The 26,049-nt window shown below is 38.2% G+C and overlaps 1 protein-coding gene across 3 annotated transcripts in view; it reads right to left on the bottom strand.

Moving 5' to 3' along the window:
* LTBP1 (latent transforming growth factor beta binding protein 1) overlaps positions 1-16,606 on the bottom strand; it is a 192,719-nt gene extending 176,113 nt beyond the window's left edge. For all 3 annotated transcript variants that reach the window (XM_034428126.3, XM_087883051.1, XM_034428127.3), the window contains exons 1-2: positions 15,589-16,606; positions 11,759-11,829 (exon numbers count right to left, since the gene is read on the bottom strand). In XM_034428126.3, the coding sequence (XP_034284017.2) occupies positions 11,759-11,829; positions 15,589-16,058 (541 nt within the window). In that variant the 5' untranslated portion in view covers positions 16,059-16,606. The remainder of the gene's footprint in view (positions 1-11,758; positions 11,830-15,588) is intronic.
* Positions 16,607-26,049: the final 9,443 nt, after the last annotated feature.

The raw sequence follows: 26,049 nt of genomic DNA, 5'->3' as shown, positions 1-26,049 counted from the left end.
AATATACTTAATAGTAAGTTCAAATCAATGTATGGACTGATTTTCTAATTTCCAACCGTAATTTTGAAAGTTCCCCTGAGTACTCAGCACTCCATTCTCTACAACCTCCTGTTTGTTACCTACTGCAGAGGACTCCCACTTTCCTCTGGTTTTTCTTTATCTTAAGTTTTCACCTCTTTCCATTTCTGCTTTCAAACCAGAATTTCTTTCACTCATCATCATAATAAATCTTTGCTTTTTGGTTTTTTCTGCCCCATTTCCTTCAGTTCATGTAACTAAGCCATCTTTGGCTGCACAATCTTTTCATTTATCTCTTCCCACTACGAACATTAAGGATTAGATAAATTAACGATTTCTGCACAAACACAGACTTACAGCTCTCACATGATAACAATTTGCTATCTGTCAATACAGTTTTCTGTATTTTGGCTCTATATTGGGGAGGGAGGAGCTCTTCTACAATTCTTGGCAGCACCAGAGGGTTAAATATGCAGGGCTATGTTTTTCTATAGAGACTATGACTTTATCATATTTGTGAAAGCACTGGGAATTCTAATAAAAGTGTGTGTCATTGCTGGAATTCTTGGTTGTCCCATTTAAAAACATCTGATGCATTCCTGTAGTGACATCTACAGTTGTGTAAACATGACCTCTAGAAATAAAGCAGAGGCCGTGCCTTCTCCTTGCCAGTCTAAATCCTGCACTCCCAATCAAACCTTAAATTTTAGCTTTGAACAACACAGCCCATAAAGAGCACTGTATTCTTGGCTCTATGTAATTTGTTAGTTAAATACAATTGCTATCTAAGCTGCTACAAATGTAGTATTCTGGAATGTTTCTGGTACCTAATAACTGAGTTTACTAGGCTGGATACTAAAAATGATCTCATGTTCCTATCATGCAACCGTTTTTTTCAGTTAATGTTTGCATTCTTCGCATCATTGTGTAAACCTATAATATTTGCAGTGAATTATATTATGGCAGAGCAGAATAACTTAGGACCCACCAATTATTGGGTCTTGCAAATCCAGACAGTTGATAAACAGAAAAAAAGATTGTTGGGTCTGGTGAATTATCCTATATCACTAGAAGCTACATTTGGCCAGATGGGTTATAATTTATGCACACTTGTATTTGCACTAAGTTTTTTCTAACAATGAATCAATAAAAGCATCTCTCTTCTGTCCATGAGAGGTAAGCCCTGTGAAGCAGCAGCTTGATTTTGTTTCTACTTTAAATATGTATGTATGTATGTATGTATGTATGTATGTATGTATGTATGTATTCAAACTATATGTTTTCAAAACCATACTACCATATTAGCCAGCTGTTGTATTTCAACTTGGTTTTCTCAGTTCAGTCTGGCCTCTCCATTTTCTCCATCCAGAAATATTTTAAAATGCCACCACTATTGCTGGAACTGAAATATTCCCACAGCAGCAGTGGGAAACAAAACAAACACCTCTTCACAGTCTTGTTTTTTTTTTAAAAAGTCAAATGAGCATGTAAAGCACCAAAGTTCCACAATATCCATTCATCTGATTTATCAAGCTGACCAACTCCACAGTGTCTCTGGACAGCTTACATCCATAGAAACAATCCAAAAACAACAGCCGAAGAGAAACAACAATGCACATCCAGGAGAGCAATAAAACATCCAACCTAACATGCAGGGCCCCATTAAAGGCCCACCACCCACCTAGCTCAAAGCCTGGGAGAAAAGCCATTTTTTAAAAGATACTTGGTGTCACACAAAATTAACAAAAGCTGTTGCAGAGTTTTGCATACTATGGTACAAAATCTGCCCAAGACCACTCTAATTATGATAGAAAATTATAGAGGGACAGGGTTACTCCACCATCCCCTTGCAGCACTGGAAAGCAAATCTATGATGACAGAAGCAATCTATGAGAGCTTACCATGACAGTAACATTTCAGTGTCCACTGAAAGCAGTGTGCATTTCTCTATAATTAGAACTAAAATGCAGTGATACAAACAGATCAAAAATGCCTAAAATATCAGGAGAGGAAAGTGGAAATTAGCTCACTCACAAGCCTAAGTTTTACACTTGCAAAGACATGGCATAAAATTGCCATGGTTGTAGTCAGCAACTACATTGTTTCTTCTCTTTCCCCAAACTACCAAAGAAAATAGAATCTCAGTCAATTTTGCATCAGCTATAGGAATATTATCAAAAACAGGGCTATTCTATCAGAATTGGTAACATCCAGGGGTGAAATGTACTTACCTTCCCTACCGGTTCGCCAATGTGCGCGCACTGTCATCTGTGCATGCACAAAGCCTTCTGCGCATGCGCAGAGGCTTAAAATATCACAAAAAAGCAACGTCACCACGCTCGGTGGGCGGAGCTTCCTGCAGCCGCCACAACCAATTCGCCCAAGCCGGATAGAACTGGCTGGATTTCACCCCTGGTAACATCCAGTTGACCACTAAATCGTAGCAAAGACCTGCAGGAAGCACTAACCCTTTGCTGCCACCTAGCAGCTGTCCAACTTTCTGCAATCCAAACCTGGTAGCCCTACCAGAAATATATAAAGATAGTCCTCGATGTATGAACACAATTCGGACTGGAACTTCCATTGCTAAGCAAAATGGTTATTAAGTGAGTCATACCCCATTTTACCACCCAATTTTTTGTCATGATTGCTAAGCGAATCACTGGAGATGTTAAGTGAATCACACCATCGTTAAGCAAATATGGCTTCCCCCATTGACTTTTGCTTATTGAAAGCCAAGTAGCAAGGTTGCAAAAGGCAATCACGTGATCCCGGGAGGCTGCAACCATGGTGAATACATAACAGTTGACAAAGCAACCAAATTTTAATCATGTGACCGTGGCGATGTTGCATCAGATTTAAGTCATAGTTTTTCAGTACTGTTGTGACTTCAGTCAGTAAACAAATGGTTGTAAGTTGAGAACTACCTGCAAGTACTTACAGGAACTGCTAACCACAGTTCTTCACATTATCAGGACAGGCCCTTCTATATCATTCATTGTCACATAAAATTTACATGACAATGAAGTGTTCTTCGTTACCATTAGACTGCCTATTACAGAGGTGGGTTTCAGCAGGTTCTGACCAGTTCTGGAGAACTGGTAGCAGAAATTTTGAGTAGTTCGGAGAACCCCGCCCCCATCTGTTCTCTGCCTCCCAAGTCCCAGCTGATCAGGAGGAAATGGGGATTTTGCAGCAACCTTCTCCTGGAGTTGGGAGGGAATGGAGATTTTACAGTATCCTTCCCCTGCCATGCCCACCAAGCCACACCCACCAAGCCACACCCACAGAACTGGTAGTAAAAAAATTTGAAACCCACCACTGGCCTATTATGTTCTAAAATATATCGGGCCCTCTCTTGAATGGCATCAGTTTGGAAAAATATATACAGCTTCTTTCTGAATGGCATTTTGCCAAAAATCTAAGGAGATGTGCATTTTATTTTGGGTTTTTCTTCAGCATACTAATACTTAAGCTGATCGACTGCTATAATCCGATTTGGCTATCTCTTTTCTGGTTTGTTTTGTTTTTGTTTTGTTTTTTTACTTTGTGGGAGTTTTTTAAAAGATTTTGTTAATCTTTAATGAATTGTCTTGAGTGCTTCATACCAAGGCATAAGATGTAACACAAATGTTTTCATCTTTCTCAAGATATGTATCTGGAGCCAAAGCTGCTTGTCTCCATGTCTTTAGAAACAGGAACACACAAGAAGAAGTTAGGTGATGAGATGCTTTGAATAAACAAAAAACATAAGGCTGCTGGAAAGGAAAGAAAGAAACGAAGAGAGACTGTTGAAACATACAGCTTCCATAATAGATACTCTGCCTTGGTAACTTCAGGCTTAAAGCATAACCTACAACTGCAGGGACAAAGAACCACATTTAAAAAAGGAATTCACAGGGATGAAGAAACCAGGCTGCAAAACCAGAATTCTACAATCTTCCATCTTCTCTCCGTAAACACCAATTCAGAGTTTTCAATTATTGGCATCTACCCATACTTTTCAACATGAAATATTATACAGGATTTACGATAGTCATTTATTTTCAGACCAAATCTGGGAAACCCGCTAGCCACAGATTTCTACTTCCAAAAGACATTAGCATAATTATCAGAGTTGCAGATCTCTATTTTCCTTTTCACGTGACAAATCCTTGCAATGATAATTATGAAGCCTCAACCTAGTGCTTGCAGGCCTCGTTCCCACGCCTCTCAGGCCTCCAAGCTCCTCCCCATATGTTAGCATTCTTAACAAGTTTATTTTCTAGCAAATGAGTGTTTTGTGACTGACCACATCTTCAGAGGCAAACATTTTATGAACTGGCAGTTCTCACCACAACAGATATTTGGTATTCAGCATCCAGAACCTGTTAGTCTTCATTATATTTCAGATCCTCTAAACCAGTGTTTCTCAACCTCAACAGCTTTAAGATGTTAGCTGGGGGATTCTGGGAGTAGAAATTCACACATATTAAAGTTGTTGAGATTGAAAAAACACCGCAGTAAACTATAGTAAGCTAGCATACGTGGTCCCATGCACAGTCATGACAGTGTCCCATCTGCAACACAGTCCCTTAAATCCCAAAAGCTTCAGTACTTAGAACCAAGCCTGGATACAATCTGATCCAAAGAATTTCCAGAATGCTCTGTGTCTACCAGATATCCTTGGTTACTCCATTATTGAGATGGGATAGCCAGAGTTCCACAGGTATCTGTACCAGTAACACTAAATCTCTTTTTACCTTACCCACTCTTATATGATTAATATAATAATTTCAATCATTCAGTCATTTCATCATCTCTTCTATCTCTCTGCAATCAGCATCTGCTTGGAACCAAAAGATTCTTCTTTTGCATTTCTGTTATATCATGTGTCAGTCCTTTTAGGCTGCACTATGCTAGAAAATGAAAACTGAATAAACTGTTTTTTAAGGCAGCATGATATGTCTGACAGGATCCATATCTCAAGGGGATACAATCAGAGACCAATCAAAATTCTCTCAAAATTCCAAGTGTGTCCATTGATAAAAAGGCTGATTCTATAGTTAAAGTGTATGTGGAATGGATTAGCTCACAGTTACCCTTATTACACTAGAGAGTTTCCATTCTATTACCAAGGACAGGTTTCATTCATGTGAAAAGTTTCCAGGCTATTGAAAGAATCACGTGTGACCATGACTATATATTATAGCAGCATGAAGAACTCAAAACATAAAGGATGTTTTTAATAGCTTCTGCATTATAAAGATAACAAGTGGGCTGCCTTCTCATTTGACCAACACCCGATATATGGAGCCTATATACAGTTCCTGCTCGTCAGGACTCAGTACTTATTGCTTAAGGTCCAATGTTTGCATTACATTTAAAGTGTCAGTCTCATTTTCATGTGGTCAGTAATTCTTAAGAATGCACAGCCACAAGGAATTTACCACATCCTGGAGAAGTTTATCTTTCCAATGGGTCTTTAAAATATGGTGAACAGCAGACCTTGTTTTTTTAAAAAAAGTCACCACATGAAAATGATAAGGAAACTTTAAGTCATGGTGATGTCAGAGTCTAGAGGCCCAACTAGTTCATTTCTCCCACATGCAAGCTCCATGCATGGGAGGCATACTGGTCCTAACCACCCAGTCTCACCAGGAGAAAGACAGCATATAAATTTAATACAATATCAGTCAGCCAGATATAGAGACTGAATTTGATATTTTTGTCCATTTACTGAGTCCTTCCCAAGCTGCCTTATGAAATTGACTGATGGTGATTTTGTCAATACTGTTGGTGTTCAATTGGTGCTCCAGTTTGTATTCAGAAATCCCACAATGTTTTAATCTGCTCATTTTTTTTACTACTTTTTCAACTCTTATATTCCAACCAATTTTTCATTTAGTGGCACATGATAATTTTTCAGTTGTTCTGGTGAATCATTTTGGCCTTGGTGTTACATTTTTGTTTATAAACAGTTTGTGCGATCTTCTGCATGAGCTGAGTATATAATCAACTGTTTCTTCTGCTTTTTTTTGCACAATATGCGCTTTGAATCATTTGATGGTTTTTTTCAGTTCTGGCTTTAGATTGCATTCGTTGAAACAGATTGCTCTTGAGCAGCCAAAATCAAGCCTTCAGTTTCTTTTATTTTCTTTTGTGTTACAGTTGTTAGGCATTTTCAAGTCTTATTCTTATCCATTTTCCTTTCAACCTTTTGCAGAAATTGACCATGTAATGTTTTTCCTTCCCAGTATTCTATCTGTGTTATATTATTTTGATATTCATTTTTGTTTCCTGCACATTTAGTAACAGAGTTATTATTCTGAGGGAACTTCGGTGATAACAGAATTAATAAAAACAAGCTAATATGAAGCAAGACAGTTTTATTTGCTTACTATACTTTTAGTACTACCACATTTACCATGGTAAAAAATAAAAATATACTATTAAGTCAAAGCCCATCACTACCACTCACTAAGACAATATAATAAATGAAAACAAATAAAAGCATAACAGCAACAGCACTAAAACTAATATAAATAAGCGTCCAATGACCAGATATTAACATACACATATTAGAAACTCTCCAAACACAAGAAATGGTAGAAAGAAAAGAAGTTCCATACTAGTAGTTATAACAGTGAATAAACCAACACAAAGCATTAGTGAACTTTTGCAGCTGTAGGGAGAAGGGATCACTACCAGTTAGCTACAAAAATAAGTTGCTTCACTTCTTAAGAAGAGGAAGGAAGAATGGTCCATTAAGGCATGCCCTGAGAGATGAAAGCTTCCAACATAAACCTCAACATGGATCTTAAGGAATGCATATCAAAATGCAAATGCGTTGTTGTAATAACATATGCTTCAGCAACAGATGCTCAGACCCATAAAGCCATTGCTTTGTTGCACATTAAAGGCAGATTATTTTCCGTCTGGGATGGGAATGTACTAGATTACAGTGTGTCCCCAATAAAGCATTGCTACTTCTGCATGCAGGCTGGGAGACAGACATTCTCATCAGGAATGCATTGGATGTGTTTCTATATGTAAATGTGGAATGAAACAGAAGCATTTATTTGTGACTATGTAAAATCAAGGTCTTTGTAGGACATCTGCAAGCCAAACTGATGGAAACAATTTCAGCAGTAGGAACAAAGGAAGCAGCATCATATGAAGACCAGGTGGGCAGGAGCCAATTAACTTTTCCCCACCTGTCACCATTTTCCTCTGCATAATCCAATGTCTGTTCATTCTGTGAAAATACTTCATTAATACAGACTTCAATATTAACATCACAATGACTGTGAAAATCACAGCAAACCAGATATTTTTAGAACTGTTTCTAGCCCTTTGAACTGAAAAGATGAATCATTCATTAACATATTAATATTAATTAATATTAATTGATAGGATGTTGGAAAGAGGAAAGGAAGCCAGTAATTTCATTGGCATGGGACTGGGGCTTTCTTCTCTGTATTTTTTTTTTAATTTTTCAATAAATGTTTGAAAATATTAGCCAACTTTTCTTAAAAAGGTATTACAAATGAATAGCAACTGATAACATACTGCATAAGTACCATGTTTGTGTGCAAAGCATCAAAACATTAATTTTCTATTGCGTGAGATACACATGGGTCTGTCTCCTGTCAATGCTAGAAAAAATGAACAAAGTCGTACTAAAATTAGAAGCAAGATTCTGGGGGTCACAAGGGTTTTCTCACAAAAGCCATTTGTCAATACCATTTTATAAAACATTAGAATTAAATTAATTAAATTAAAATTAAAAGTCTTCCCAATAAGAACTGTAACAGAGGCAGCCTGTGTATTTATTCCTTTGATACCGATATATATTGGAAGCATTCAAGGGAATTGCTTCATGGATCTTTCCAGGGTAGCTGAAAGTAGCACCATGAATGCCTGGGGCTAAATTCTTTGGGCTTATGTGATATATTAAGAATGTAACACTGAGTCTCAGCAATTATTTTATCTTTTCTTCTATAATGGATTTTTGTAGAATGAAAGCAGGTAATTGAAACAGAGGAGAAGGTTGTAGGCAGAAGATGACAACATTTATACCTGCAGCAAAATTTCGTGACTAAGGTAAGGCAGCACACAACAAAATCCTTTAAGAAACCTGAGGTAACTTGGTGTACAATTTTGATGTTTCTCCTAACTATATTGGGTACACCCTCTCTTTTCTTTCATACAATTGCAATATTTGTGTACCAGGTATTCCATAATCTAATCCAGTTCCATTATAGATCCAGCCAGAGACTAAAGTAAGGTTTTCTTCACTGACACTAGATAGATTTCTTGCTAGGTGGATAAAAAATTCTGGAACACAAACTGCATCAAATTCAAAACATCTAATTTTGAGTTCAGAATGCTTTGTCCCAGGCTGTTTTAATAGCTTTGGAAGTATTCCAAGCTCAGAACACCTGTTTTGAATGCAAAATAATCTGTTTGGAACGTGAAACACGTTCAGAATAATCAAAACAGCCTATTCCATGTTTGAAACAGTTTTTTCTCATTTAAGATAAGGTGTTTCAAATTCAGAACAGTTTTACTTCATGAGTACTCATGAGGTGGCAAATGAAGCATGAGTGCAATGTCATGATAGCACAAGTACCATGGCTGCATACTTGCATCAACATACATAAATGCAACATTTGCTGATGATGTCATGAAGTACATATCATTTTAACTGCACTCTGACTGCAGTCTGACACATGTGCCACGATTCAGATTCAAAATGTTTTGTATGTTATTGTTTCTTGCTGTCTCAAAATCTGAAATGTAAAGAAAAGACTCAATAAACCAAACTTTTCACTCGAGTCCTTTTGCTGAAATGCTTTCCTTCTATCAGTTCTACCATTATGGATTTATTGGGAGGGACTGAAAAGAGGGCTTCGAATTTGCATATTTCCAGAGATTTCCTTAGAAAGCTGAACTTGCTTTATCTTAATATAGTTTTGTTTTTCATCGCTCACTTGATGATGACTAGGTGAATGAAGAGCTACCTGCTCCTTACCTCCAGCAACTGTTGTGACAATATAATATGTGCTGAGGAAGAAACTTTGCTTTTCACATCCCAGGTCAGAAAACAAACTTCTGCCTCTCTTGGCTTTCATGCAGGATAGGCCAAACAGATCCTCATCCCACATCTGCTACACAGAAGTTCAGTAGAGAAACCTCTGACTGCAAAATGTTTTAACAGCCTTCAGTTGCTGTTCTGCAAAATATCTGCTTTTTGTTCAGGAACAGTCAAACTCTTGCATTTAAGAGGAGAAGCCATTCCTATTTTGAACCCCAGTGACTTGGCAAGTGGGGAGGAATTAAAACAGGATGATTAAGGCTCCTATAATTCAAACACAACATCAACATTTAAACCTCTCTCAGACTTCCAGTTGACGTCGCAGTGAGAATGACTTGGAAAAGAGCAGGCTCATTCTATGAGGCAAAAGAAGAAAGGTGATAGAAGGAAAGAGAAAACAAGAAAAGTTAAATAAGACTTTAAAATTTGGACAATTGGGAAGACAAATAACTGGAAAACCAAAAGACTGTAAAATACTAAAAAACTTTAAAAATTATAAATTTAGGGGATTTGGAGGTATAACTATGGGATTGACTAAATCCTATTAATAATTGATTCTGTTGTTGGAGTTTTTAAATATTGAGACGTTGGAATCATAGAGGTATATTGAGTAATGTTTATCAAATTGTTACAAAATGGATTATCAGGGGATAATAGAGGTATATGAAGAAATAATTTTGATGCTCAAAAGCATGCATGAAACTATAAAGAACAATAAGGAGAGAAGGGGATTGTCTAAAGATAAAGAAATGAATGTAGAAGTTTCTCAACAATTGGGAAAAGATTGACATGATATTCAGAAAATAGATGAGAAATTAGAAGAAGCAGTGGAAGAGAAAAATCAAAATGAGATGCAAGAAGATAAAGATAATGAAGAGAAAGGGTTGATAAGTAGGAATCAAATTGATAATTCCTTAAAAGTTTATAATAGAACAGAGGGGGGAAAAAGAAAAATCTCTTCAAAAAAAAGAAAGATTTAGAGGAAAAAAAAGAAACATTTCTTCAAAAAAAGGAAAGACTTATGGATGGGTGCTCAAATGATACCGCAGAAAGAGACAAAGGGCAACCCAAAGGGAACACTCAGTAGGTATAAAAATATCAAAAAAAGTTATAAGATTCTAAGAGAGAGAAATAAAAGGGTGATTAAAAAGTCAACAAATGATGGAACTCCAAAAAGGTTAAGAGATGATGGATAGTGATAAAATATATAATAAAATGAAAAAGTAGAAAATACAAATAGGGAAAATAGTAGCATTTTTTACTAATAGATAATAGAATTTATTATAATTATAAAAAAGCTAAAGTTAGAAGGTGGAAGTTTAGGATTAGGTAATCTAATTGGATTATTAATATTAACAGTGTGTTAAAATATATTGTCAACTTAAACTTTTAAGGATTAGAAATTGTGGGGACTTTGAGATATAATCCCGGGATTGATTAAATTTTGTTAATATCTGGCCTCATTAGTGGTCCTAGACATTTGGGATATTGAAATTATGATGGAATAATTAATACTTTTTAAAAAATTAAATATTAGTGACTTAGTAGGAGATAACAAATACATGGTGCAAAGAAATGTTATTTATGTTTAAATGAATTAATGGGGAAAATGATAAAGAATTATAAAGAGAGAATGGTATTGTTGAAGTTGGAAGATTAAAATTATGCATACTTATTTGTATTATTGCTAGCATTGTTTAAAAAGGAGTCAATACACTGTCCACAAAATATGTATGGTGTGAAAAGAAAACTGCAAATAAAACATGAATTTAAAAAAAAAACATTTAAACCTCTCTCCTCTTTAGAGATGAGTTCAGCATCTATTTCATTTGGAAGAAGTTATGCAAATCTGAACCAGAAGTAGGAAGTCACTTAAATGTCATCAAGGATGTAGACAGAGTTGGGATTCACTTATCTTTCCTACCGGTTCGCAAATATGAGCACGTACACTCTGTTTCAATCACCTCTGCGCATGCGCACGGCCTTCCGTGCAAGTTCTTTGCTCATGCATTATGTCCGGGCGGGTGGGCGGAGCCTCCCACAGTTGCCACTACCGGTTTGCCTAAACCAGACAGAACCGGCTGAATCCCACCTCTGGATGGCGAGATCTACATGCAAAGCAATTCAATATCCTGAATTCTCATTTTCTTTGAAAATGAGAGTTTAAAATATTAAGTATAAAAACCATTGGGGCTGTCATGCTATGACCTGTGAAATCCCAAAGGAAAAAAAAGGGGGGGGGTTTACATTTTCTAGCACAAATGCATTTTGTGACCTGGTACAGAAGTCTCCCAGATTTGTATAATTCATAAAGGGTGCATTATTTTAATTACAGCAAAAGAGTCGGCAAAATAAATAAATAAGTAAAATAAATAAGTAAAATAAATAAATAAATAAATAAATAAATAAATAAGGAAGGAAGGAAGGAAGGAAGGAAGGAAGGAAGGAAGGAAGGAAGGAAGGAAGGAAGGAAGGAAGGACTGAATATAGTTAGGCTGCTAGCATGGTAAATTTCTAGTGTATCTGAGGCAGATTTCAGGCCATCATTTCAGGCCTTGCAGTATGCAGGACTATGCAAGGATCAGTAACTATTTTTATACTTTGGAGAGGAGAGGCCTTTGTTTCATGTTTAAAAGCTTATCCTTCCACATAGCTACTTACGTTTGGTGCACCTCTGGGACCCAGGAACTTTGCTCCAGCCGTGACAGCATTGCCCACCACAGACATTCACCCTGCAAAAAAACAGTAGAGAAAAGGATCAACTGCCAGGTGCAGACGTCGCCAATAAATTCTGCTGCATTTCAATAGCTCACTATTTTTCTCTCCTTGGGGACCCTTTCAAAGCAGGGAGAGGGAGGGGGAAGGAGCTAAAAAAGCCAGCTAGAACTATAGCAAGAGACTAAAAGGGGAAAAAAATAGGGGGGAGAGATTGGGCTGACACTTTGGTGGAATGCTAGGAGTAGGCAGGAGGGTCGGGGGATTTGGGGTCTGAAGGAAAGTAATTATAAGTGTTCCAAATAAGAATAGATTCTTCAGTACTTAGAAGGCAATAGGTCTTTTCTGACTGTCTGTGAGAGGGCTTTCTTTTTTTCTCTGTGGTTACCTCACTTTCATTGTATGTGACCTAGAGGCACATCTCTCTTGGCTGCATAAACATGAAAAGGAGTAGAGGCATCCAAATGCCTCAGCTGTTTACATTCTCACCACCTTCTCTAAGATTAAGGTCCCAAAGCTGAACGTCTCTGACCACAGTGGGATGGATGCAGGTCTCTAGCTCAATCTACCTCCCACAAGCCAAAGGAAAAAGGAAGCCAAAATAAATAAATAAATAAAAACTGGGACCAAATTGGCTAGGCCACCTCATGCCAGGTGAGAAACCTGAGATACCAATATCATGAGGCAGTTTTAGGGGCCTAATTAAAGGCCAGCTGAGGGCAAATATCTAATATTATCTTTTTACAATCCTTATGGATAATTTTTGGCTTTTCTGCATTGAGGTAGCAGAGGGGCCATATCTGCAGTGGGTTCCATCAAGGAAAGTTTGAGTACTTGTCCAAGTTTAATAATTACTTCTGCCATCTTTTGTTGCAGGGACAAGCTAGGCTTCCACAAGCTTAAATGGAATGCTCTTGCGAATGCCCATATATTGTAAAATAGTGGGTGACTTAAAACGTATCTGAAGTTTTCCCCAAAAAATTTAATCAGTGATCATTATAAATGATCATATGAATATGATATCAAAACCATTACATTTTTTAAGAAATAAGAGTGATATACAAATCCAAGCAAAATATTATTTTTAACACAAAGACTTTCAAAGCATATTGGAAGAGATGTGCTAATTTATAATTTATTCCATGTTTGTCCAACATGGAATATGCTTCTACTGAAATAAGCTCAGTGTGATTTTGTCATCTAAAAGCAAAGTTGACTTTTTCCCTTTAAAACTATGGTTGGTTACTGCAAAGAATAAAGATATTTAATCATACTTATTATTTAAAATATAATCAAGCAAAACCTTAACCGGACCATGACTGTATTTGAATCCATGATTTAATGAATTAGGCAAGTGCTTCTTAAAGTGTGGTCCTAGGACCCCTAAGGATCCCCAAAGATCTTTTCAGAGATTATAAATCAAAATTATTTGCCAACCTATGTTGAAAAATAACACAGTATTAAAACTCCATCAAACAATAGTAAAAAAAAAAACAGTAGCAGCAGTGAATGCATCAAGTTTTAATTTTTAATACAGTGAATTCTATTAATATAATTCACACAATCAAAAGCTCTTTGGGGTCCTCCATCATTTTGAAATGGAAAGGGATTCAAGAGAAAAGAGCCATCACTCAGCTAAACAAATAATTCCCTCAACACTGTCAAACTATTCACTAAGTCTGCATTACTATTACTATTAATCTTCTCATCATTCCTATCAACCATCTCCTCCCACTTATGACTGTATGACCGTAACTTGTTGCTGTATCCTTTACAATTTATATTGATTGTTTCCTAGTATGATTTGATTGCTTATTTGTACCCTATGACTATCATTAAGTGTTGTACCTTATGATTCTTAACGAATGTATATTTTCTTTTTATGTACACTGAGAGCATATACACCAAAGACAAATTCCTTGTGTGTCCAATCACACTTGACCAATAAAGAATTGTATTGTATTTAAGAAACTGTGTTAGAATATTACTTCAAAGAAGACCCTGCTTTCTATTATAACATTCTTAAACTAATCATATGAGATGGGTTTACACATCATATGAAAATAGCAAAACACATTTTAATCTACAGTACTATAGGTACTTCTCAACTGATGATCCTAACTGAGCCTGGAATTACAGTTGTAAGTTGTTGCAGTCATAAGTTGAGGTGTCACGTGATTGCATTTGAAGTTCTGACCATTTTGTGTAATGGTTGTTAAGCAAACAGGAGGTTGTTAAATGAATCAATTTCTACAAATAGGCTTTTTTACCGGAAACCAGAAGTAAATGCTGGAAACCCATAAAAGATGTTGCAAATCATGGTCACCTGATACAGGATGCTGCAAATGGCTGTAAAGGTGAGCCAATTACCAAGCACCTAAAGTGTGATCAGATTGCCACAGGAGTTTATGCAGCCATCATAACTCCAAAAACAGGCTGTAAGTAGATCTGGGAAGGTCTGTTGTAACTTCAAATGATAGTTAAGTGACCAATCATAAGTAGAGGATTATCTGTATTTGTATAAACTACCAAGCCCTTTTTTAATTTGACAGCCGCATGTCCATCAAGCATAGTGTTGACAAACAATTCACTCTTTTAGCCAAGTAAGGAGCGGGCATTTATATGAACATTCAGCCAGAAGTATCTCCAGTTTAACATGCTCCTCTACAAAAACCATGAACTCAAAAGATTTATATACAACATGTATTTAAATTCTTCTTTCATTTTCTGTAGCTATGGTTCATTTATGTGAATGATAACTAAGCCAAAACTTTAGAAGGGAGATTCTGCCCCTGCTCCTTTTCACACTGTCCTTTAAACTATGCTCAAAGCAGCTTTTCCTAACTTGCTATCTTCCAGATGTTTCTGGACCTTAACTCCTAGAATTCACCCAAGCGCTGGCTTGTCTTGCTGTTTCACTTCATCTGGAGAACACTCGGCTTTGGAAGTGACTCTAAGTAACAGGAACAACACGATGCTGTCCAGAGATATTATGCTACCACTTTTATTTTTCCTGAACGCCATCACTCTGCTAAACAAATAATTCCCTCAACACTGTCAAACTAGTTACTAAGTCTGCATTACTATTAATCTTCTCATCGTTCCTGTCACCCATCTCCTCCCACTTATGACTGTATGACTGTAACCTGGTTGCTGGTATCCTTAAGATTTATATTGACTATTTCCCTACGACTATCATTAAGTGTTGTACCTTATGATTCTTGACGAATGTATCTTTTATTTTATGTACACAGAGAGTGTATGCACCAAGACAAATTCCTTGTGTATCCAATCACACTTGGCCAATAAAGGCTTCTATTCTATTCTATTCTATTCTATTCTATTCTATTCTATTCTATTCTATTCTATTCTATTCTATTCTATTCTACCCTACCCTACCCTACCCTACCCTACCCTACCCCACCCCACTCCAATCCAATCCAATCCAATCCAATCCAATCCATTCCTCCTAATCACCTCAATCTCTGTTAGGTCATTCTGTTTGGGAATTATAGGAACTGCACTCTGGAAGGCAACAGATAAAGAAAACTGGAAAGAAAGAAGAGTAAAAAAAAAAAAAGGTCTCAAAATTGGGGGTGGAACAGCATTGTGGGAAACCCAAAGCAGCGTGAGCATCATGCATCGGATTAGAGGTCCGCCGGTCCACAGGCACGCGCGATCTTAAGTGCCCGTGGGGGGTGGGGGTGGAGGGTAGACACTCTCAAATGACGAGAGCACCTTGGCCAGGCGGGAAAGCCTCGTCGTCGTCTCCTTACCCTTGCAGCTGCCGCAGATGGGCTTTGGGGTGGATCTTAGCGCCGGAGGTGCCGTTGCTTTGGCGCTGCTGGGTCTTGGAGCGCAAGACGATTTTTCCAGCTTTGGCGAAGGAGGAGGAAGAAGAGGAGGAGGAGGAGGAAGAGGCTGCCGTGTGGATGCCGGCAGGTTTGTGTTGAAGACGCACGGTGGGACCCAAGCGGAGCTGCACGCCGGGATTGCTTGGTTTGCTCATCCGGCGAGTTCGCTCCAAGGTGCTGCTGCTGCGCCGAGAGTTGCCGTAAGGAGTATCCACCAGCTCCAGGTTGAACAGGCGCCGCTGCTGCTGCCGTCCGCTCTGCCGGCGGCTGTGAGACGCTCCCGGCTGCAGGACATAGGTGACCGTCCTCACATTCGCCTTTTCGGAAGCGTCAAGCATTGGGCACCAAAAGGCACAGGCACAGAGCAGGAAAGCCCACCCGATCCAAGCCATCTCTTCTTTTCCAATTCCAGGGGGACTTCTCTGCCGCCGGGCAAATTCCCACCAACTTTCAGCGCAGACAAAAGAAACGCACGGAGTCCCTCGGTGCTTTGCAAATCCCCCCCTCACTCCGCTTGCGTTGCTCGGAAAGCGCGGCTCCTTTCACCCAGCCACCCCACCCCACCCCACCCCCAAAAAACAAAAGTGCTTTAGATTCGGCGTCTCATCCACCGCCTTCCCGCCTTGCCGTGTGAGGCACCGTTGTGAGGCAAGTTCAGTCCAAAAGTTTCTGCACCGAATAAGAAGAATGCATAGCTAGGCGAAGGAGCCCGAGGAAAATAGCTGGAAGCCTGCAGGAGGGGCTGGTTTTCTAGTTTCAGGGGTTTTCCCCTCTCGGGCAGGCTGAGGAAGCTGGTAGTACGCCTAGGTAAGAGCTAACCTTTTTAAGGCAGTTCAGACTGGCGGGGAGAGGGGGGGGCGAACCAGTCTTTTAAAAGTTTCTCTGGCTGTGTGGGCTCCCCTTGAGTGTCGGAGCTCTACAACCAATCCCAGATAGCCGTGACGTCAGGCAGCCGTTCCTAATTGGGAAAACTATAAAAGGGGCTGGAGCTCCCAAGTCACAACCCAGTTTCAAAAACAGAATTAATGCACATCTGCCAGCCTTCCTTACCTCCGCGATGGCAAGACCTCAGACCTCATAGTCTTGACCTGATAGTCTTACCTAGCGGTATTTTTATGCAGCCGCTGGTATGTGTTGCATTTTCCTAACGGCTGGGTATTGTAATAGAAAGTTACAAAGGAGCTTTCCTTATCAGTGATAGGGAATTTTCTTCAATTTTGCCCCTTGTTCCTCTACTGCAGTGTTTCTCAACCTTGGTAGCTTGAAGATGGGTGGACTTCAGCTCCCAGAATCCCCCAGCCAGCACTGCTGGCTGGGGGATTCTGGGAGTTGAAGTCCACCCATCTTCAAGCTTCCAAGATTGAGAAACACTGCTCTACTGCTATCCTTGTCTGGTTCCCAGGCTGTGTTTTAAGCATCTTTTTTTCTGGTGAGTGGGTGGGGGATATTCTGGATGGCAGCTCTTTCAGTTTGGGTTTCAAGAGCTGGGTCCACAAAGAGTGGCTTTTGAAGAAAGGTTCCTCTGCCATCCATAAAAATTGATGCCACCCTAAAATTATTAGTCCTTAAGGTGACACAAGATTCTTTGGTGTTGCTGTCAAGAAGGGATCTGAAAAGCCGTGGTGTTAAAACATAAAATCAGCTGCATGCCAAGGGCTGCTTTTCGTGTGGAACTCCAAAAGTGGATAGCTTGGCCTTCTCTAACAGGCACTATCCAGATGTGTGAGATTACAGCCCCCATTACTCCCTGCCTGCATATCCATTGGGGACAATGAGAGTGGTAATGCATTGGTGGGCTCCAAGTTGGGAAACGCTGGCTATATTTATCTTGCTTATTCTGTTTTAGTTAAATAAAATAGGAAGAGGAATGAGTATTTGATATGTTTGCTGCCTTGAGTTATTTATTAAATAATAATAGTGAAGGAGAGTTGGGAGGGGAGGTTTTTTAATTCTTTTATTCAGACATTGGGGAAGCCATTTGGTAAGTGTGGAAAGATTCCTGGCAATCTTCACAGAAGTTCAAAGTGAGGAAGTTAACATATGTGTATGGTGTAAATAGATTGCTGTGACTAAAAATAATAGAAATATCCATCCAACTTCATCAAAAAGTGCCTGACCACTCAAGCCAATATAACACAACCAACACAAGCTGTAAAAAGAATAACACTGCCATACATCAAAAACATCTCAGAAACCACCAGCAGACTATTACAATCGCATGGAATCATCGTGGAACACAATAGCAATAGCACTTGGGTTTATATACTGCTTCACAGTGCTTTACAGTCCCCTCTAAGTGGTTTCAGAGTGAGCGTATTGCCCCCAACAATCTGGTTCCTCATTTAAGCAACCTTGGAAGGCTGAATCAATCTTGAGCCAGTGAGATCGAACTGCCAAACTCCAGACAGTCAGCAGGCACCAGAAGTAGCCTGGAGTACTGCATTCAAACTACTACACCACCACGGCTCGCACAAACCAGCTAAATTCCTTCAAAACGTCCTAAATCAAAAGACCCAGCAGCCCCAGAAGAAAAAAAAGGAGCCATGTATAATACGGTGTAAAGACTGCAACATCATTATGTAGGACAAACGGGGAGAAAACTGGCAGAGTGCTTCCATGAATACCAGCTAATTGTCAGAAGACTTGATGAAAATTGTACTGTAATTTCACAACATATGGATAGACTTAACCATAGTTTCAACTGGGAAACTGTGACCATCCTAGACCAAGCCAAGTCCAAAAACAGCAGAGAATTCCTGGAGGCTTAGCAAGTTTACAAATTGGCCATCAATTGACACATAGACATAAACAAGGGGAAATAAATGAGGGAAAATGGCAAAAACACCTCCCCACTAGCAATCAACATTCAGATGAACATAGCTTAATACCAAGATTAACATCAGACCAATAGTCAAGAAGTAAATAATACCCCAATCAAGGAACTGCCAAACAAGTTAACAGTCCAACCAAAGAGACTCCAAGACTACTCCCACCAACACTGACAGGGAAAGCCATTAGAATATACAGTGAAACCAAACCTCACTCCTTACTATCACTGATGATGTTACTAGTTTGGGTAATGAAACGTCTACAAGAAAACAATGAAACTCAGAGAGCACCAAGAACCCTCATTTCAATCCTGAGCTACAAATATTTGCCTTTATCAAACCACATCCTGTGAAGGTTTCCTTCACATTGAAAAGTAAGCCACAGAAGCCAAATGGAAACCAATGTGTTATGGTTCATAGTACTCCATGGCTTAGACTCGAACTTGAAACTTTATTGAGACCAGCTTCTTGCTAAAGTAGGAATCCTATTCCCACAGCATCCCAGATAGATAGAGATCATGATGCTTAAACATCTGTCATAAAGGAAGATTCTGAGGCAGCCTATTCCATTGTCTAATAGCTCATATAGCTGGACATTCAGTAAAAATACTGTCTCTTGAACTTTAAACCTGTTGGATCAAGTATTTTCCCTGTGATTAAATAGCATCCATATATTTTTATTATTTATTATATTGCTTTATTAAAAGAACTATGTTTTAGTTTTTATATTTTGTTGGCTTTTAGAATTGTAACTATTCTAGGTTCCTTTGGGAAGAAAAGTGTGTTACAAAAACACATCTTTGACAATTATGTACCATTATATTTAAGACCAAAAGTAATGGTAATCACACAGGGTAAGTCTGTGCAATGAGGCTGGAAGATTTGTGGCTGTCCAGATGTTAAATTAAAAATCTTGTTATCCTTAACTATTGGCCATGCTAGCTGTTGGCAATTGGATTCCAACATCTGGAAGACTATAGTTATTTCAATCCTCCTAGAATTGCTTATGGGAAAATAAGTCCTGCCTGCATTTAATGAATGTATTTCCAGATAATTATATGGACATTATAACGTTTAACCCTAAAGAAATTTAAATTTATTACTGAATTCAGTAAAATATTTCTGAATTGCATGCCTGGAATGATACTGCACACCAGAAGTTAATGCTATACAATTTTACGTACATTTGTTCTGATGAAAAGTTTTAAATCATATTATATAAATTTAATATGACATGCATTTTCATGTATTAAATATCAAAACATCAATGCCTCAAAAGTATAAACCATTATATTACAAACTTTCTAAAGTATAAAGATTCTTTGTTGATGCTGTTGCTTCTCACTGAAAGTTGTATTGTAATGCATTTAGAATCTCTAGATTATTGTCAATAATGCATATTTTACATCTGGACATGGGCCAATTTTATTTAAACAGTCTTTCAAATAGATAAATCATATAGCTAGTTAAAAGAGACCATCCAGTCAGAGCTGAAGAAGCTTCTTGGATGAGAAGGAAAATGTCTGCAAAGAAAAACCAGAAAGTCCAGTTGCCTCTTGAAAAAACACCTTTGGGACTAAAAGAGAATGGTTAAAAGTGAATGCTAACCAATTTTATCAGATTCGGCATTTGTGAAGTCCATGTACAGAACCGAACCAGAACATGCCCATGTTTTTTGAACACTGAAAAGACTAAGGTAAAAGACATCAATCTAGGCAGGCCTTTTCTAGTATGGTATCCTTCAGATGTACTGGGACTTCAGCTCTCATAACTGATAATCCGGAGATGCAGAGAGAAGTTCAGTATCACGTGAGTATGTTGCTCCTATGGACTAGCAATAAATTGACAGCATTACCAGTTTTTAATGCATCAATCAACAGTCATCTCTGAGTATAGTATTGAATAAAGCCACTTTTGCCCCTTCTTTACCAGCCTTTTATTTTGGTATTACAACACCCTTGTAAACTTGATTTCCCAATACAGGCCTTCTTTTGCCCAAAGCAAAGTTTAATTGGATTTAATACTAACTGCATTCCAGAAGATAACCAACTTTTCCCACTTCTGGAAAAAGTATGTGCATTTTATGAACCCTCTCAGTTCAACATTTGGGGTGTTCATGTGACTAGACAAACCTGATCAGGCATCACTAGATCCCTAGAGAGATTCCTTTGTAGGAGGAGAGCTGTGTTATTCTGTACTGGTAAAAAAAAAAGAGTATGGTAGTACCTTTTCTAACTAACACATTTTATTAAAAGGCATAAGCATTTGAGGTGCTGCTCACTTCATCAAATGCATAGAGTGAGTAAACTCAAGTAAGATTTAAATTGGGGTGATACAGGCTGAAAACAGGCTATTTATGCAGATGTAGGTTACAGGTGAGACAGATTACAAGTGCTTGCAAAAAAAGGATCTTGAAATAGTAATTGATTGCAATCTGAATATGAGCCAGCAGCGTAATGTGGCTGTAAAGAAAACAAATGAAGTTTTACATTGCATCAACCAAAGTATAAATTCCAATTGCTGGAAAGCAATTGTTCTAGTTTATTGGTCAGATTTCACCTTGAGTACTCCAGTTCTAGGCATCAAAGTTTCAGACAAATGCAAAAACAGGATCAAACAAGGGCAACAAAGATGAGTGGTGGACTTACGATCATCCATATGAAGATAGGCTAAAAGGTATGTTTTGCCTTCAGAAAAGATGACTGAGGGGAATAGGATAGCACTTTTTCGAATACCTAAAAGAAAGTCACACAGAAGAAGGTCAAGACCTGTTATTCCTTCCAGAGTGCAAGGTAGACTTTATAATGGATTTAAATTACAACAATACAGATTCTGAATGAGTGTGACTTAAAAAACAAAACAAAACCATAACTCTTAAGAATAGTTCAACAGTGGATGAATTACCCAGAGTTGGTAGGCTTGCCTTCTGTTTCGGCAAACAGGCATCTGTTTGGACTGCTGTATTTTAAATTCTTGCACTGAGCAAGATGTTGAATTCAATGGCTTAAATTGCTTCTTTCAGCTCCTATGATTTTATAATTTTAAATACCAGTATTAGCAGTAGCATGCACTCATAAATCAGTTTCTTAGCAAGGCACACATGTAAACATCTCTCCGATACTGATTTACTATTACAGTATTGCATTTTCATTCTCTTCTCTGTTGTCACCTATGTTGAATTGCTGTAAATTCGGCAGGCTTATAATTTTAAATTATCAGCAGAGTTAAGAGTTCAGCTGGAGAGAAGACAGTCTACTCAGTTCAACTATAAAGGCATATGATTATTGTTTGCTGGCATTGTTACATGAGCTAATTATTGGGAACTTTTTTTTGTTTATAGTAAATCTGTGGTAATGAGATGCAACTATATGTCTGTCCAAATGTCTGCAGCTTACATTCTAGCAAAATTCCAAGAACAAGAAGTTCTAAATATCCCGTCTTCAGTTGTAGCAAAACACTCCAAAAGAACACATATGCATGTTTGGGATGGTTTCACTGTTCTGAACTTTGTCAGAATGAGATCATATCTATTTTTTTAGCTGCATCTATTCCATAAGTAGTAACAACTGCACCTTCCTCCTCCAACAGAATTAGTTATTTTTAAGTAAATGCAACACGTTATGTCATATCAAGTAGAAATGTCAGTTAAAAAGTCAAACCTGCTTATTTTATTTATTATCAAATATTTTATTTGCTTCCTGCATTTCACACAACAAATGCTACCAAAGCAGCTTGCAAGTAGCTTTTAAAAACTCTAGAAAAGAAGAATCCAAGAAGCAAGATTTAAGTATAAAATGTATTAGGACTCATAATGCTAAGTTCAGACAATCCCATGGGATAGGATCAGTGGTGGGTTGCCCCTGGTTCGCACCGGTTCTATAGAACTGGTAGTAAAACTGGTGGGAGGCTCCACCCACCGACCCTGATGTCACCAAAATGCTTCTGTGCATACGCAGAAGAGCACGCGCGAGCAAAGTGAGCACGCACGCTCAGCCCCGCTGCAAACCGGTAGTAAAGGTAAGTAGAACCCACCCCTGGATATGATAGTTCATCTGAATAACACCAGTATCTCCTATTTTCTTCATCTAGATCTGTCATTATGCTGACTTTCTTCTGATAGAACAACTAGCTGAACACAAGTCAATTGGAGAAGAGAGAGTCATGTTAATTCTGGCCCTTATATGTTTTCTTTGCTTGCTCTCTTGGGGCCCTTCCTACACAAAATACTTGTTGATAGAAATGGGCCTGGTAACGGGTGGGGCAGTCCAGTGGGAATTGGGGAATGCACTTGACATTTGCCCATGTTGCAACTGGCCATTGGAAAAAAAGCTGTTACTGTTGCCAAAGAGAACATCTCTCTTTTCTAAAGTTTCATAGGAGAAATTATTTTTATGGAAATTACATGAAGGGGATAAGGGTTTCCCCTACTTGCATGCACAATTCAGTTGAAAACAGAGCCTCCTGTGCCTAGTATTAATTATTCTAAAATCCAGAAGAAGTTGTACATTAAACTTTAGCATACGGTGGGGATTTTTTTTTATTCTTTCCATTCTGTATGGAATAGATATGCAATAAAAATGGAACTGGGTTATTATTGTCAAACCTGGTTTTGATTTTGGCCAGATTTGAACCCTATAAATTCATATAAGTGCTCAGAATAAGTTTTGCTGTAATTTTGTGTGCTCTCTGTCTATGTCTCATTTTTCTATCCTGCCTCTGACAAGGCTACAAAAAAATCAATGGACCAAATATCCCCCCCAGACCCAAATCTGGAGTAACAGAATGAGCAATTCCAGGAGGATGAGTTGGTGATTAATATTGTGCAGATAACTAAATTGGAAAAATCGTCAAGAATTTTATGCTGCCATTTCTTCATGAGGTTTAAATACACACCATTTGAAAGACTGTGTCAAGCAAATAGAATTACAGATATTGATCTTTAGAAAGAGATGTTTTTTTTAAAAAAACAGAGAGCCAGTTTGGTTTACTGGTTAAGGCACCAGGCTAGAAACTGGGAGACCATGAATTCTTGTTCCACCTTAGGCACAAAGCCATCTGGGTGACCTTGGGCCGGTCACTCTCTCAGAAGGCAATGGCAAACTATTCCTGAAAAAACGTTGCCAAGAAAATTGGAGGGATTAATTGAACAGTTGCTCTGAGCTCTTGTGGCTCAGCAGACTAAAGCACTGTTATTAACATCCACTTACATCTGCTGCCTGCAATTATTGCAAGTTCAAATCTCACCAGGCTCAAGGTTGACTCAGCCTTCCATCCTTTCTAAGGTAGGTAAAATGAGGACCCAGATTATGGGGGCAATAAACTGACTTTGTATAAATATACAAAAGTATGAAGGCTATTGCTTAACGCATTGTAAACCACCCTGAATCTCTGGAGAAGGGCGGCATATAAATTAAATTTTTAAAAAAAATCAACAATGATTTGAAAGCATACATACACAAATCAAATACCTGGGCTCTGAACTAATTCTGTTTCTGCAGTTATTATAAATCGGGCCCCATGTCTTTCATACATTGCATGAAAATGGAAAGCTTGGAGCAACATGAGAACATTAAGAATTCTCTTAATGTATGACTAATTTTGTTGCTTGTATCCTTACGATTTATATTGACATTGTTTCCTGATTGCTTATTTGTACCCTATGACTATCATTAAGTGTTGTACCTTATGATTCTTGATGAACGTATCTTTTCTTTTATGTACACTGAGAGTGTATGCACCAAGACAAATTCCTCGTGTGTCCAATCACACTTGGCCAATAAAAAAATTATATTCTAATTCTATTCTCTCAAGCAGATTAAACTGCTCAAAAGCTGACTCCTGAAAGAGAGAGCAATGGTGACAGCTTGAGGTGGTTGTCCCTTTCCCCTTTTCTGCTACCAGAAGAGGTGACCTTTAGGAATTACATTGTTTACTATTTGATTTTTTAGAAGACTTACAGTTCCTTGGCCAACATCTAATTCTTTCATCCATCACTGACGTTTGCTGCCAGATACAATGAAGCTACTTGCTTCAAGCCAGCTGGATTGAGCTACCTTCTATGGAGTGGTGCCTTGCTGTCAGAGCGAAATAGGGTTTTAAGCATTTTCATCTTCTTTGAAACTCTATCCAAACCAGTAATTTTAAAAGGAATTATACAGGAGCCATGGTATGTTACATTCTACTTGTATACAAAAAAAAGATTGACATGGACATTTGTCTATTGGAATAGCCATTGAACTTATAAAAATGAAATACTTCGCTTCCTGTTTTCATGGGTATATAACCTGTATAATGCAAGAAGAAATATTATAGGAAAGAAACTGAAAAACCGCTTTCAGAATTTTTCGAACTACTTTCAATTCCCTTTACAAAAATTACAAAATGTAATATTTAATTAGAACTATGTGTAAATACACCCAATAGGAGATATAATACAGTGATGGAACATCAGTGATAAACTTCATCCTGAAACTACTTGAGGACAATTTGGCAACTTTTTAGAACTGAACCTTTGCACCAATCAGAAACCATTGCACTGATAGCTGGGGCACATCTTGTGAAGCTACAAGGAACTACCTATATTAATACATAGCACTTCTAAGAGCCAGACAGCGAATAATATCTGAATTGCGTAGAAGCGTGGTATCTGGAAATGCAAGAGAAAGAATCTTTCCCATTGCTGTATACAACCTCAGACTCTGTCAGATGGCCCTTGGAGAAAAAAAAACCCGCAGTCTTTCTTACTGCTTATTCTGTCCTTTGAAGCATGACACTCCAAATGGAGAAGACCTGGTGAGGAGAGTGACAAGAAGATTCAGGTTAGTAAGTTCCCAGTGAAAGCAACCTCTTCTACCAGCAATGAGACTTCTCCTTCCAACGCAGACTTTTCTCTGTTTATTTATTTATTTATTTATTTTATTATATTTCTATACCGCCCTTCTCCTGCGGGACTCAGGGCAGTGTACAGCCAGAATAAAATAATGTTGAGCCTGCCATAATAGTTAGCCACTTTGCTGTGGCCACGATCTTCCTGAAGTTTCCTTAAAGTGCTTCGCTGAACCTATTAATAACCACAGTAATAACAATTGCTGGTAGGACAAGTCCATCAAAGTCAACAGAACTAAGGTTGCATTCCTAACAGACTACCCTATCCATTAGATTAGACACATTAAAGGCAGTGGAAGCTAGATCAAGTACGTACATCCAAGAAAACATGCTTATGCTTGTGACAACATGAATTCACGGTCAAATTGGAGCACTTGTCATATTTTGCCTTAGGAACTCACTACCATTTTTGCATCTACTGTGCAAGACACTTAATTTTTCCTCTTTTATAGAATATCAGGTATTAGTTTAAGATAGTCAAATATGATCTTGAATTCAGGAATTGCCTGAGGAAGCTGGCTGATAAAGTTTTTCTTGCTCCTCCTTCCATTGCAGCCATCTCTGAAAAAAATCAGTCTAGGCATTATTGCAGCATCTTAACCAGGCTAGCTGTGGGTTAGTGTAAATTCTGCCCTATGTAACCTAACCTTTACATTTTAAATAAACTGGG

The sequence above is a fragment of the Pantherophis guttatus genome, chromosome 1 (assembly GCF_059756535.1).
Source record: "Pantherophis guttatus breed Tessera chromosome 1, ASM5975653v1, whole genome shotgun sequence".
Classification (NCBI taxonomy): Eukaryota; Metazoa; Chordata; class Lepidosauria; order Squamata; family Colubridae; genus Pantherophis; species Pantherophis guttatus.
The sequence above is the reverse complement of the archived record's forward strand: the minus strand, read 5'-3'. Positions and strand labels throughout refer to the sequence as shown.